At 47.6% G+C, this 13,412-nt stretch overlaps 1 protein-coding gene across 2 annotated transcripts in view; it reads right to left on the bottom strand.

Annotated features, from left to right (window-relative positions):
* Window positions 1-4,183: 4,183 nt before the first annotated feature.
* KCTD1 (potassium channel tetramerization domain containing 1) overlaps window positions 4,184-13,412 on the bottom strand; it is a 91,203-nt gene continuing 81,974 nt past the window's right edge. For both annotated transcript variants that reach the window (XM_039218318.1, XM_039218314.1), the window contains exons 4-5: window positions 9,458-9,763; window positions 4,184-5,138 (exon numbers count right to left, since the gene is read on the bottom strand). In XM_039218318.1, coding sequence (XP_039074249.1) covers window positions 4,980-5,138; window positions 9,458-9,763 — 465 coding nt within the window. In that variant the 3' untranslated portion in view covers window positions 4,184-4,979. The remainder of the gene's footprint in view (window positions 5,139-9,457; window positions 9,764-13,412) is intronic.

Genomic DNA, 13,412 nt, shown 5'->3' with positions numbered 1-13,412 from the left:
GCCATCACATGTGATTTTACCCAAATGGAATTTTTCTAGAATGTCTAAAACGGTTTTATTATTTCATAATTCTCAGAGCTACAAACCCTGCAGATGTCTTGTTTGATCTGTACATTTGAAAAAAATGAATTAGTTCTAACATTCGCACATCTAGAAGTTACACAAAAATCTAGATTTCCAGGATTTTTGAGAAAAACGAGACGTTTAAGCACATGGGCCCCTTGTTCTCCTGGTGGACAACCTGTGGGCATTGAGTAGGGCTGTCCCTTTGAATGGGGTACATGTGCTTCTGCCTGTCCCCTAATTTATGCGACTCACCTGGCCCTTGTAGCATCTGTGTTGGTCGCCCCTGCACCCAGGATGATGTCTTAACTTCTCATACATCTGCGGCTCGTCAGCTCTCAGCTTGGTTAGTAGGTCATGGATGGACACATGGGAAAAACAGCTGAACTGCCCGGCACACTGACAGACTGTTGCGGGCTGTCAAGCACGCAGACCCCTGGCCTGACACGCTCGGGCCCCAGTTCCTCTGATGCCCCCAAAGCTCCTGAACACTGTCTACCCCCAGCCTGGCCCCCAAGATCAACTCCCATTCCTTTCCAATTCCACCTTCCTTTGCCAGCCGTGTTTCACTCTTCTCCAGCGAAGCCGGCTACGTCCCACATCGCTGTCTGAGCCTGCCTATGCTTCCCCTCCTCAGAGCCTCGGCCCTCCCTCTACACCTTCTGCAAAAGCTTACCCATCTTTCAAGGGCCACCGTGATAGTCCTTGGTTTGTAAATAAGAAATGACAATATCCTGTACGACCTAAGCATGTGCCCTAATTCTGCCCCTTGGTGTACAGGTCTCTGCCACCTTCCCCCAGCAGAAATCATGTCACGGTCATCATAGTATCACCAATGAATGTAAGCTATGCTCTCAATATTTAAATACAGGAACACATTTCCATTTTAAGGAGAAAATGCTTCTGATTAATAGTCTACTTCTTCATCCTACTACAGCATGAAAACTTACTTTTTGTCAAATAGTTTGTTTCACCCCTCCTTATAAAGCTCAACTGAACATTAGCCTTTATCGTATCATTTACCTAATTCTTTAACTGAGAAATGGGGCTAATACAACCTCTAGCATGGTCAGAAGGTTCAATGAGTTAAGTGCTGATAAAGTGCTTAGCGCAGTGCCCACAGCAAACATTAAGGGCATGGCTATTATTTTTACTATGTAGAGACTCACCGAGTATTTAGAAGCCAGTTTAGAGGTGTCTTCCTTCATTCTATTTTTCTAAAAGACTTCTTAGAAAAAAGCAGGTCGAAGATTATAGTTAGTGTGCCTGGCTAAAGAAATGCATTTTGCTGGGGGCGCCCGGGTGGCTCAGTCGGTTAAGCTTCCGACTTTTGCTTAGGTCATGATCTCGCGGTTCGTGGGTTCGGGCCCCGCGTTGGGCTCTGTGCTGACTGCCAGCTCAGAGCCTGGAGGCTGTTTCAGAGTCTGTGTCTCCCTCTCTCTCTCACCCTCCCCTGCTCACTCTGTCTCTCTCTCTCTCCTAGAAATAAATAAAACACTAAAAAATTTAAAAAAAAAAGAAATGCATTTTGCTCAAAAAAGAAGAAAAGTAAAAGGTAATTTAAAATACCAGGGGTTCAGGGGCACCTGGGTGGCTCAGTCGGTTAAGTGTCTGACTTTGGCTCAGGTCATGATCTCACAGTTCGTGGGTTTGAGTCCCGTGTCGGGCTCTGTGCTAACAGCTAGCTCAGAGCCTGGAGTCTGTTTCGGATTCCGTGTCTCCCTCTCTCTCTGACCCTCCCCTGTTCATGCTGTCTCTCTCTGTCTCTCTCTCTCTCTCAGAAATAAATTAAAAAAAAAATACCAGGGGTTCAGGCAATAGTGGCTTTTTTAAAAGTACACTTTTATAACCGCCAAGGTAATGCTTGATTCAGGGAAAAAATCACCAATCAGTGTTCAAACTAGTGGGCAAAATTATGTTGAACAGGATATTGATAGTCTCACAATTTCAATCCACAGAGTACTCATTAATCCCAAAAGGAGAAAGCTAGTTTTCCATTGGAGAAATTTGGTGGATGTCACTTCAACTAAATAGTCAAAATTACCATCACAAAAGCAAAACCATAACTCACATGCAATACAATTTATAAAAGCCAAAAATAAAAACAAAAACAAAAAAGTAGAAATAAAAAAATTACTACCACCATTACAGCCCAAGTAGGCCCTTGTGAAGTGATGAAATAGGAGATAACATTACCTATATAGTATGCTTGCAAAAAAAAAAAAAAATTAATCTGACTCTACCAGTGAGAGACCAACCAGAGAAATGCAGAGACATCAGTAAATATGGCACATAGGCCCTGATCAGATGCCCTTTAGGAAAAATGAGCACAGCCACAAAGATCCTTATTGGGATAACGTCTGGCTACGCACTGCCGATTGGATGATAAAAGTAGGGCAAAATGCAACTGTGACTCAATTGTATTTTGAATGACCAGCTCTTTCCTGAAGATTCCAGGAATCTATGTTGTAAAGCCTCACAGTGTGAAAACTCCATGTGACAGGTCTGCTGCATTGGATTGGCTTAGAGGATTCGAGTTTTTGTAGAAAGAATGTGTTTCTGGGGGGCAGTTGTATAAATGGGCATAAGAGCTCCGCAAAGAAGGATGTAGATGCTAATAACGCGCATCATGCTGTGCAGTGTTTGTGGACCGGTGTTTGTGGATCGGAACTGCACAGTGAGTGGTGGGGAAATGGTACCGGCTGACAACCAGCAGGAGAAAGTCCCCAAAGCAAGGCACTGCCTTTATTTTGAGCTTGGAGGAAATGTTGCCCAATAGAATGGATTGCTGGGAAAATCAGATCGAGATCTCATCGTCCTTCCCGTTAGGCGGGGATGAGCAGGCAGCTGGCGGGAGCGGCCCTGGCTGGCTCCTGTGCGACAGTCCCGTATTAGCCTCAAATACGGGGAAATCACACAGCCATGGGGAAGACTGGCTGGCAGTCGTTAGGGACAAGCAGTGTTTGGGCCTCTGTGTTTCAGGGGGCGATAGGAGTCGTTAACAGCTTACTTTTAGTTTCAGAAGCCAGAGATATTTTCATTACTGGTGTCCTCAGGCATAGACTTTTTAATTTAAAAAAAAAGACAGTTCAGGATGGAAATAGCCCATCACTACAGGAACGTCTCTGCGGCAGAAACACATTAGAGTTTACCCGTCAATCTCACCATCGCGCCAGCTTTATTGTGAGTGTCTGGAATGAGGAAGAGGCAGCAGGGAAGACAGGTGAGGCAGGCTACACAGAGGGGCCTCTGGAATCACTAATACCTCAGAAAAGCTGAAGGCTTAATTCCAAAGTGGTTTTGAGACATTGGGTTTCTTACCTCTTGGGGCTAATAAGAAAGCGACCATTCTGGCTTGGAATTTCCCTACTTCCTCCAAAGCCATAATGTCCCACTTTTCGGATTTTTTTGGACAGGTGTTAAATTGATTCAGATTGGCTACAAATTCTTTTGTCACTCTCCCCAGCAGGGGGTGGGTTTTATCCCCCCCCCCCCCCCCCCCCCCCCCCCCCCCCTGGCTCTGAATCTGTTGAGCCAACAGACTGAGCCAGAAGTGCACCGAGCACTTCCAGGCCAGGCCTTTCAGAGCACTGAGGCTTCCGCTCCCTCCCGCTTAGAACCCAGCTCCCATGCTGGGACCAGGCCAAGTGCACCACATGGAGGTCCTAAGCCAGGATGGACTGACAACCCATGGGAAAGCCACGTAGGACATCTCAGCCCAATCGTGCTCCGTGACATCCCTGTCACCCCCTGCAGCAGAAGCAGGCCAGCTAAGGGCAGGCCGCTCAAGAGAACCACACAATCAGGAGACAGAATAAGATGTTGTCTTAAGCTGATAACTTTCCACGTGGATTGCCCTGCAGCAATAGATACCTAAAATTTATAAACGAAAAGTTTCACGAAAGGGAAGATTATCTTGCTAACAAAGCCCAAGTCAGAACACTTGCTGGGTGGGAACAGAACTGTTTTGAACACACGATAACATCCTTTATCTTTTAGTGGGCTTGACCTCAAAACCAGCCTCAGCTGATGTCCTCTGATGTCCAACACAGAAAATTCAGAGAAAGAAAAATCTCATTCGAATACGGCTTCATCCCGACATGTGTGTTTCACACAGACCTTATTTTTTAAACAGAGTTTATTGTATTTAATACATTATAAAATTTGAAAAATTGTAGGAAAGCAGCAGACTCAAACGGGAGCAAGTCTAACAAGTAATAATTCTGGCCCCTTTGCAAAACTGATCAGTTTAAAAACAAAGTCATGTTCACATCTGTGAGACGGGCAAAGAAGTGTGACTTCTGTACAAACTACATTTAAAATTTCATGTCTAATGTCTTTCGGATGCAGTGTGCTCGGGAGAGTTTTTCTGAAGTCTTACCCATCCCGCCTAAAGAGAGGACAGGAAGCCTCCATCCTGCAACAAATAACCTCTATTCAAGGTGTTTTTGTTTTTGTTAAAAAAAAAAAAAAAAAAAAGGAAAAAGAAAGACAAAGGAAAAGGAAACAATGGATGGCTGCTGGCAACGGAAAACCGTAAGGAGATGCGTCCTCACTGCTCATGGCTTGTTTATCGCTCAGAGGCCTTAGGAGGCCCAGGACACTTCACGGCCATCACAGCACCAACTGTAGCTACCACCTTTTTGAAACTTTTTTTTTCCTTTTTTTTTGCATTTCCTACCTTTTGACATATATATATATTTATATATTTTTTTACACCTTGAGGATATCACTATTCCAATTGTTCCCATATGAATACAGCTGTGGTCTCTATTGGATATCAATGCGTCTTTTTATTCAATTTTAGGTCCAGGACTTGGTTTTGCTGTCCCAGCTGCACATAAATGTCCCTTTTTTGTTTGCGTTATTGGTTGTGTACTTTTTTTTTTTCCTTTTTGCATAAGAAATCTGTCCGTTTAGTCCAGAGGCTCCTGCTTTATCCGGATGACAGAGGGCCCGCGGGGCGTCCGCCTCAGTTCCCGCCGCAGGACGTACTCGCTGAACTGGGACGAGTCCACTCCTCCTCCACAGGAGGCCACGATTTCGAATCCTCTCTGCTGCAACCTCTCGAGAACCTGCACGGGGGGCAAGACAAGCGTCTGGTTAGGGGCAGACAGGTCCTCTGGCCACACGAACAGCCCAAAGACACGACCTGAAGTTTGAGATCTCGTGCAGCTCTGGGTCATTCTCACCCAACTCCCGAGTCTCTCTGACTTTCTGCTTTCAGAGGAAGACCCTGCGCCGAAGGGCAGGAAGGACGGAACAATCGTGTCCAATACCCAAAACGCGCCTTTACATGCTTGCCGCACACGTGCCGGTTCACTGAATGGCCAGAACCACCCGGCACATTAATGGGCGGTCAGCCCATTTCATGTACGGGAAAACTGAGGCTCACAGCTTATAAGTGATGGATCTGGGTGTTTCCAGCTCAGGTCTGTTTGGCCTCAGATGCCGTGTTTCTTGCAATGTACAACACTCCCTTCTCTGCAAAAAGACGTTTAGATTTCAAATCTCATTTATCACTAAAATATCTTCTCTGAGATGATAAATGATATGGCCAGATAGTGATCTGATCTGAAATCTACTCAGCCAGTGATTCATCCTCAACGCACTCACTCTCAGCTCCGCCACTGCTGAAGTTTGCCGGTACCACCGTCATCCGTTTCAGTTTGGAAGACGGATGTAATTTCAGTGGCAGAACGAATGGACTGCTGAAGACAGTCGAGATTTATCTACAGGTTTTTGAGTTTGTGGCATCTGAAAGAGATTTATCGCCTTGTGTGCGCTGCCTTGTGTGCATGCAGTAGTTAGATGTTAGAAAACATATCCAAAATAAAGACATTCTAAACTTCCCATATAATAATAACTTCTCATAAGCTCTTTAATTTTGAAATCAAATACCTAGTCCCTGGTTTGATCGCCCATACGTCTGATGGTCTTAAATGTAGAGGTCAGTTCCTACGCTCTTCGACAGGCAAAAACACAGGAACTAGAGCATTGTTTCCTTAGGAAACCCAACAAACACTGGACTTGCAAACATTCCCTGGGATTCTGGGTATAATTAAACTATAAAGGCAAGATGACTCCGTCATAACTTAAAAAAACTCTGGCTCAAAATTTTTAGGGGGAACAATGTGAGGTGTTAAGTAACTTTTAAAATGTACTCAATGTAAAGCGAACCCTTACTGTTTCCTTTTAAATTATTATTTTTTGGTCACCTACTTTTATGTGGAATATAATATGCTATTTTGCAAAAGAGCTAACTAGAGATTGGAAAACAATAAAACTAAAACTGAAAACTAAAACTTCTAACGCTGGCCAATTAAAAAAAAACCCCAACAGGCGTCTGGGTGGCTCAGTTGGTTGAGCATCTGACTTTGGCTCAGGTCATGATCTCACAGTTTGTGAGTTCGAGCCCTGCGTCGGGCTCTGTGCTGACAGGGCAGAGCCTGGAGCCCAGAGCCTGCTTTGAGTTCTGTGTCTTCCTTTCTCTCTATCCCTCCCCTGCACGTGCATGCATGCACACACACACACACACACACACACACACACACCTCCTCTCTCAAAAATAAACATTAACAAAATTTTTTTAAATAACAAAACCCCAAGTCCTTATGAGAACAAAATGAACATTCTAACCCACAGCACTCTTATTTCTATAGACATATTCACAATGCCTACGCACACCACTCAGCAAAGGGACAGAACCAAGAAAACAATCCCTAAGTTCAAAGTCAAGATGTGCTTTGCTGGTAGTTGAATAAAAAGGTGAGGACTCAAGAGCTCACGCTAAGACTTCCCCAGCAGAGGCAGGAATGTAGCCTTTCAGCAAGAAAAACCCCAGTTTGCTTAGCCAAACCACTGCACCAGAAAGCATTCATTGCCTTCAGTGGGAGAGCAATTGCAAAGGTAGAAGAAGCTGTGAACAGTAAAGAACCTAACTCTGATATTATATGTCTGTCAGTGATGTAAGGTTGCTAAACTGTTAAATGGTAATTATTCCATATGACCCTTGGATGCGCTCAAAGCTTATTTCAAAGTAATGCAAATAGCTACGTTCTGGCCCTTTCTTTTTAAACATCAATTTGTTAATAGCGAAACTCCTTAAAGTTAGTGATCACTTGAGAATATTAAAATCATTCCAGGAGTGGGTTAGGGGTATCAAGTCTTGCATGCCTTATCCCAAAACCTGTGGATGCCTAGAGGACGGTGCCCATTTCTTGGTCGGGTGGGAGCAGGAAGCTAGAGTCATCGACCGTGTCATGATCATGTCTTGGCTGTGTCACCGACGATGTTAATCCAGATGAAAATGTCCACGTCTGATCGGACTTGAAGGACTGGGAAACCTGTCAGGCATATGAATTTGTTCCACAGCCTGAGTGGTGGGGCTGGGGTTTTGTGGGAGAGACGGAGCCCTAGACAAGCAATGCTGTCCTGCCTCCGAGGGGCGCTGCCCCTCCCTCCACCCGGAGGGGGGCTGGGGCGCGCTGTGTGTGCAGGAGGCGCACGGCTTTCAGAGCTTCAGAGGTGTTGATTGACACCGGGTCTTGCGGGGGCACCTCTGGCCCCATCCAGCCCAGTGGCTGCCACACTGCCTGCCAGCCTGTGCCTTTCTCTGGCCCTCCCAGGACCAGCTCCTGCCAGCATCTCCTGCTGTTTGGTTCTCAGACGTCTGTTCATAGATTTTAAAAATTGGAAGTAGTGGGGCGCGTGGGTGGCTCAGGAGGCTGAGTGTCTGAGTTTGGCTCAGGTCATGATCTCATGGTTCCTGAGTTGGGGCGCAGAGCCTGCTTCGGTTCCTCCATCCCCTCCTCTCTCTCTCTCTCTCTCTCTGCCCCTCCCTCACTTGCTCTTTCTCTCTTTCTCAAAAATAAACATTAAAAAAGATTATAAATTATTGTGGAACAGTCTTCAAGAGGCAGGATGGTACAGTAGGTGTTTCTAGTCTTTGAGCTTCGAGAGGGGTTTTATTGGGTCAATCCTGAATGAAGGCATGGGCCCACTCCAATTAAAAAGAGGTCGGGGAGGGGGGGGCGCCTGGGTGGCTCGGTCGGTTGGGCATCCGACTTCGGCTCAGGTCATGATCTGTTTGTGAGTTCGAACCCTGCATCTGTCTCTGCTGACAGCTCAGAGCCTGGACCCTGCTTTGGATTCTGTGTCTCCCTCTCTCTCTGCCCCTCCGCGGCTCATGCTCTGTCTCTGTCTCTCTCTCTCTCAGAAATAAATGAACATTTAAAAAAAGAGGGGGGGGGGAGTGGGAGAAACACCAAGCCCTTACTCCACTGACTTCACATCATTTTGAGTCACCTACAGGACTCTGGAGTCAAGACCCAGGTGTGCCCCTGCTTTCTCACCAGCAAGACGGGGTTAATGGCGCTCACCTGGGAAGGTGGTTACAAGAAGACACGGAACACACAACCCTTGGAGCGGGGCTGCCACACATTCGTTAAGATGATGAGCAGACCCACCGGCATCTAAGGGACTCGGCACCTCACACGTAAACCAAACTTGTGAATTCCACCCCTGTCTCCCATAGACTTGTCCGTCTCAGAAAGCAGGAATCCCATCCACCCGGTTCCTCTGTCAAAAATCGTCGTCATCCCTGACTTCTGCCTTAGAAGCCGCAGCCCCTGCCAGAAACCTTGTCAGCTCCACTGCACTCATGACATTCAGAATCGGACGCCTCTCAACTGGTGCGGTCGCTTTGCTTCCGCTGCCCTCCACCAGCCGCTGTAGGGTTGGTGTCCGGAGCGGAGTTACAGCATGCCACGCTTTTGCTCAAAATCCTCAAATGGCTTTTACTCACACAAGCAAATGAACGAAAACCAAAAGAAACCAAACCAAACAAACTAAAAATCCCAGGGTGCTTCTCGCCGCCCAAGAGGCCATCTGTGATCTGTTGCTGGCCGCCTGCTGGCCTCGGGTCTCAGGACTCCCTATCTGTCACTTGCTTCAGGCCACATGGGCTCTCCTGATGCCCCTCGTCACGCATGCCAACTCCTACCTCGGGGTCTTCACAACTTGCTGGGCCCTCTGCCTGGGACACTCCATCCCGGCTGCTCTCTTTCCTCACTACCTGACCCCCATTTCTGTTGGTTACTGTTTGGCTCCCTGGTCTTGCCCAGAATGTAAGTTCTCTGAAAACACAGCTATTGTCTATTTCTTCATCTCCTGATGCTCCAGTGCTCACACGGGCACCAGGCACATAGTAGGTGCTCAACAAATACCTGAGGAATGACTGAGTGCACGGAGGGTGTATAGGCTTACCTACCCAGAAGTGATGCCACATGAGAGTTTCCCAGCTCTCTGGACAGAAGGCACTGTGTGAAGGCAAGGTTAAGTAACAGCATTAAGAGCGACATTTGACGCCACACGGTGTACGACAAGGCTGTACCTGGACCGAGTTGAGGTGACAGTAGCCATTCAGTGGAAACCTAATGACGTGCGTCGAGTCGTGATTCCAGCCTGCGTTGACAGAGTTACACATCACATCGCCGATCTCTGGAAACACTTCTTCTATCAAGGATTTGTCCCCACTGAGCGTGATCCTCTCTCCGAGGTCTGGGGCGACACGCACCACTAGGCACTCACAGGGCCGTGAGAAGCGACCAGTTTCTCTGTCCTGCTTCCATCTTTCCATCTCCAACAACATGGGCTGAAGCTGAAAATATTTTGCCTCTTCGTATAACAAAGTGTAGTCCTGACAAAACAAAACAGAAGATATTTCATAGCGCAAAATAGGAACACAAAGCCCTGAAGATGCCTGCAGATATGAGGTGATTGTTTTTCCACCTCTGTTATTTGGATAATCAAATCTGTGTGTAAATTTTTCACTAACATTTGTACAGACTCCATGTGCATTCATTCATTCATTCATTCATGCATTCAGCAGTGATGCATTCAGAGCTACGAGTATTAAGGGTCAGGCAGGCCCTCTTCTAAATGCTCCCCATAAAGTAGATCCTGTAACCCCCCAACTCCCCTGTGAATTTGGAACCATTATTATTCCCACTGTGCAGATGAGAAAACTGAGATGAAGAAGACTGAGCCCATGACTTTTCTCTTTCAGTAGAGCGGGCCTCTGGGTATTTAAAATTTGTGCGGCGAGAATCCACTTTACGTCCTCCAGAAGGAGCCACGTGTAGGCTGCAGTGAGGGGGGCGCGCATGCACTATTCACGGGAAGCCCTCGCTCCCTGTCACCTTCACTGGCAGCTCACACCCCTCGTGGGAGGCGGGAGGGCGGCTGGAGGGCATGCACTGTGTGCTGCTTTGACCTAAGCGTGGGTGCTGATCCGGGTGGTCTGGGGGAGGCGGAGACACCTGCCGTCCTCCGTGAGGGAGGCAAACACCAGTCCATGATCCCTGCTGGACAGATGTGCAAGAAAGGAGACCTGTCCCTTTCTGAAACGACAGCCACCCATTCTCTGACTATGGTTTCTTTTCCTCTTGCCTTAAAAAAAAATCTACTGAATTAGAACAGAAATCTAGCAAGCAGGTATTAACACACATGCACACCCAGGTCACCGGATGGAGGACAAAGGAGGAAGAGGGAGGCAGCAACGGAGAACTGATGTTATCGAGCAGGTCAGTGTCCTGTCTACGCGTAGCTGTGAACAGTCATCTCAGGGTGCGAGGCAAGTGGACGCTTGTCCGGACACGCTGGCCGAGAACGTTTTAAGGAGCTGACACGGGCGTGTCTGCCGTCCTTCCACGGCCTGGAGCTGGCGGGTGGTGCCCGGTGCCCGCAGCGGAGCCTACCCGGAGAGCCCGGGCCCACACGGCCAGAGCCCTCGGCCATCTGTAGGGGATGGCGCTCGGAGAGGATGACCACAGGAAAACGGGTTTTATTTGGCACTCTGCTCTTTCTCTTGTAGATTAAGCAGCAAAAGCAGCGGCGGCGGCGGCGGCGGCATTATTCAGGGCTTCCAGGGAAAAGCACGGAGAGGGGAGAAAGTGCCAGTGAGCCTCCCGCGGGGATCTTCCACTTCCTGTGGTGAGACACTTGGGCCAGGCGGAGACGCTGTGCCAGACACCCCTCAGCACAACGGATCGCGTCCGTACTGTCTTGTCCTGGCGACCCCATTATTGCAGGAGTCCTGGATCCCAGCGGGAGAGGAGCCCGCTGCCCTCACCACCTTCCATTTCACGTACTGGCACCTGCTTCACCTCCTGACCCGTAGGAGGTGCCGTCTGGTTTGAGGAGATGAGAATAAAGCTGAGGTGTGGCCACGCTTAGAACAGGACAGAAGTGAGGCCCCCTTGCGCAGACGGAGGGCGGGAGTGGGACATTGTGGGCTCCTCCTGGGTACCTGGGACCCCCACTGAAGTACATCAACCATGAGATGCTGACCTTCATCTTTCACTTACTTATCAAGATAACAGCTCGAAAGGAGACTTAAAAATGGCATTGACAGTTAACAAGCAATAGAAATGAGAACTTCCTATGAGAATTAAAAATTTTAGCACAAGGCATGCCAGGGTGACTCAGTTGGTTAAGTGTCTGACTTCGGCTCAAGTCACGATCTTGGCAGTTTGTGAGTTCAAGCCCCGTGTTGGGCTCTGTGCTGACAGCTCAGAGCCTGGAGCCTGCTTTGGATTCTGTGTCTCCCTCTCTCTCTCTGCCCCTCCCCTGCTCATGGTTGGTCTGTCTGTCTCTCTCAAGAATAAACATTAAAAAAAATTGTTAAACACAAGAATCTGGACTCCAGTGAAAATATATCATCAAGGCTTCAAATCTGAAACTGCTTAAAGCAGTCTTAATGACCAACCTTGACCCTCTGGAGGAAGTAATTCTTTCAAACACTGCTGAATAGTGACCATTAGCCTTTGATTAAATGCTTCCAGTGATGGGAAGCTTACTATCTAACAAGGCACAGAGCTGACTTTGTTGGCCTCTCTGATTGTGGTAAGCATTTTGGTTAGAATGACCTTAATTTCCCTGTAGTTCCAACTTATTCGTTCGAACTCTGCCATCTGGGGTTACAAGATCCTAAACCTTCTTTGACATGTTAACCCTTCAAACATCTGAGCAAAACTGTTACGTCTTCGTATGATTCACACTGAAAACACCCCAGCTTTTCAGCTCTTCCCCATCTGTTACGATTTAGAGGTCCTTCAACATGCGTGCTTGACTCTGTCAACATACTTCTGAAAACCCAAACCAGAACTGAACATAACATCTCAGATGTGATCTAATGAGTGCACTGTAAAACCTTCGCTTGGCTGGATACTCCAACCACTATTAAGGCAGCCTGGGTTCACTTCCTAGGGCTGCCGTAACAATTGCCCCACATTTAGTGGCTTAAAACCACACAGATTTATTCTCTTACAGTTCTGGAAGTCAGAAGCCTAAAACAGGTCATTAAGGTGGAGTTTCTTCTGGAAGGTCTAGGGGAGAATTCATATCCTTGCCTTTTTCAGCTTGCAGAGGCGGCCCACATTCCCTGCCCTGTGGTCTCACATCACTCTGACCTCTGCTGTTGTCACAGCTTCGCTGACTCTGAGCCTCCTGCCTCCTTCTTTCACTTGTAAGGACCCTTGTGAGTGCGCTGGGCCCACCTGGATCATCCACGATAATCCCCCCATCTCAAGACCCTTAACTTAATCACATCTGCCACAACGTCCCTTCTGCCCTGTAAGACGACACATTCCAGGATTCCAGGAATGACATGCGGACATCTTGGGCAGGGTGAGGGGGGCAGGGGGGATGGGGCATTATTCCACCTACCACACAGCATCGGCCTGTATTAACTATTTTGTCTGACCTACTACCCTCTGAGTTTATGGTTTGCTTATAGTGATGGCGCCATACCTTTTCCTAAGAGCTGCTGTTGAGCTAGGGCCTTCTCTTTCAGCATTTGGGAAACATTTTCAATCCTCCATTATGTGTCCCTCTTCAAACTGTTGGAATCTGTCCCAGCATACTGAGAAGATGTGCATTCTTTCACCCAATGTTCTGCTCGCTCTCTCACAATTTTTTTTTTTTTTTTTTGTCATTTTGAACCAGGTGTTCTGTTTCTAGATGGAGTAATGACAGGACACGGCTACATGCAGACCTTGGTTCAGGTTGATGCTCAGTAATAAACAAAGACTCTGGATTCTGGCTATTCAATAGTTAGAAAACCTAGAATTCAGAGATCCGCCAGCCCATCATTACGGCATTTGCTGGGTGTCTGGTTGAAATACGGTGTGTTTGGGTGGGACCCCAAGGGGAAGGCTGGACATGTGGGAGGGGCCCAAGTCTCCGAACTGCCCAGAGATTCTCCTTAACTGTCTGGTGCTCCAGTCTCCTTGTCTATAAACGGAGAGAAGTCAATTACCTCGAAGTCGCTTCCAGCCCTGATACCT

Source organism: Hyaena hyaena, unplaced genomic scaffold, assembly GCF_003009895.1.
Source record: "Hyaena hyaena isolate Hyena2069 unplaced genomic scaffold, ASM300989v1 scaffold_14, whole genome shotgun sequence".
In the NCBI taxonomy this organism is placed as follows: Eukaryota; Metazoa; Chordata; class Mammalia; order Carnivora; family Hyaenidae; genus Hyaena; species Hyaena hyaena.
The sequence above is the reverse complement of the archived record's forward strand: the minus strand, read 5'-3'. Positions and strand labels throughout refer to the sequence as shown.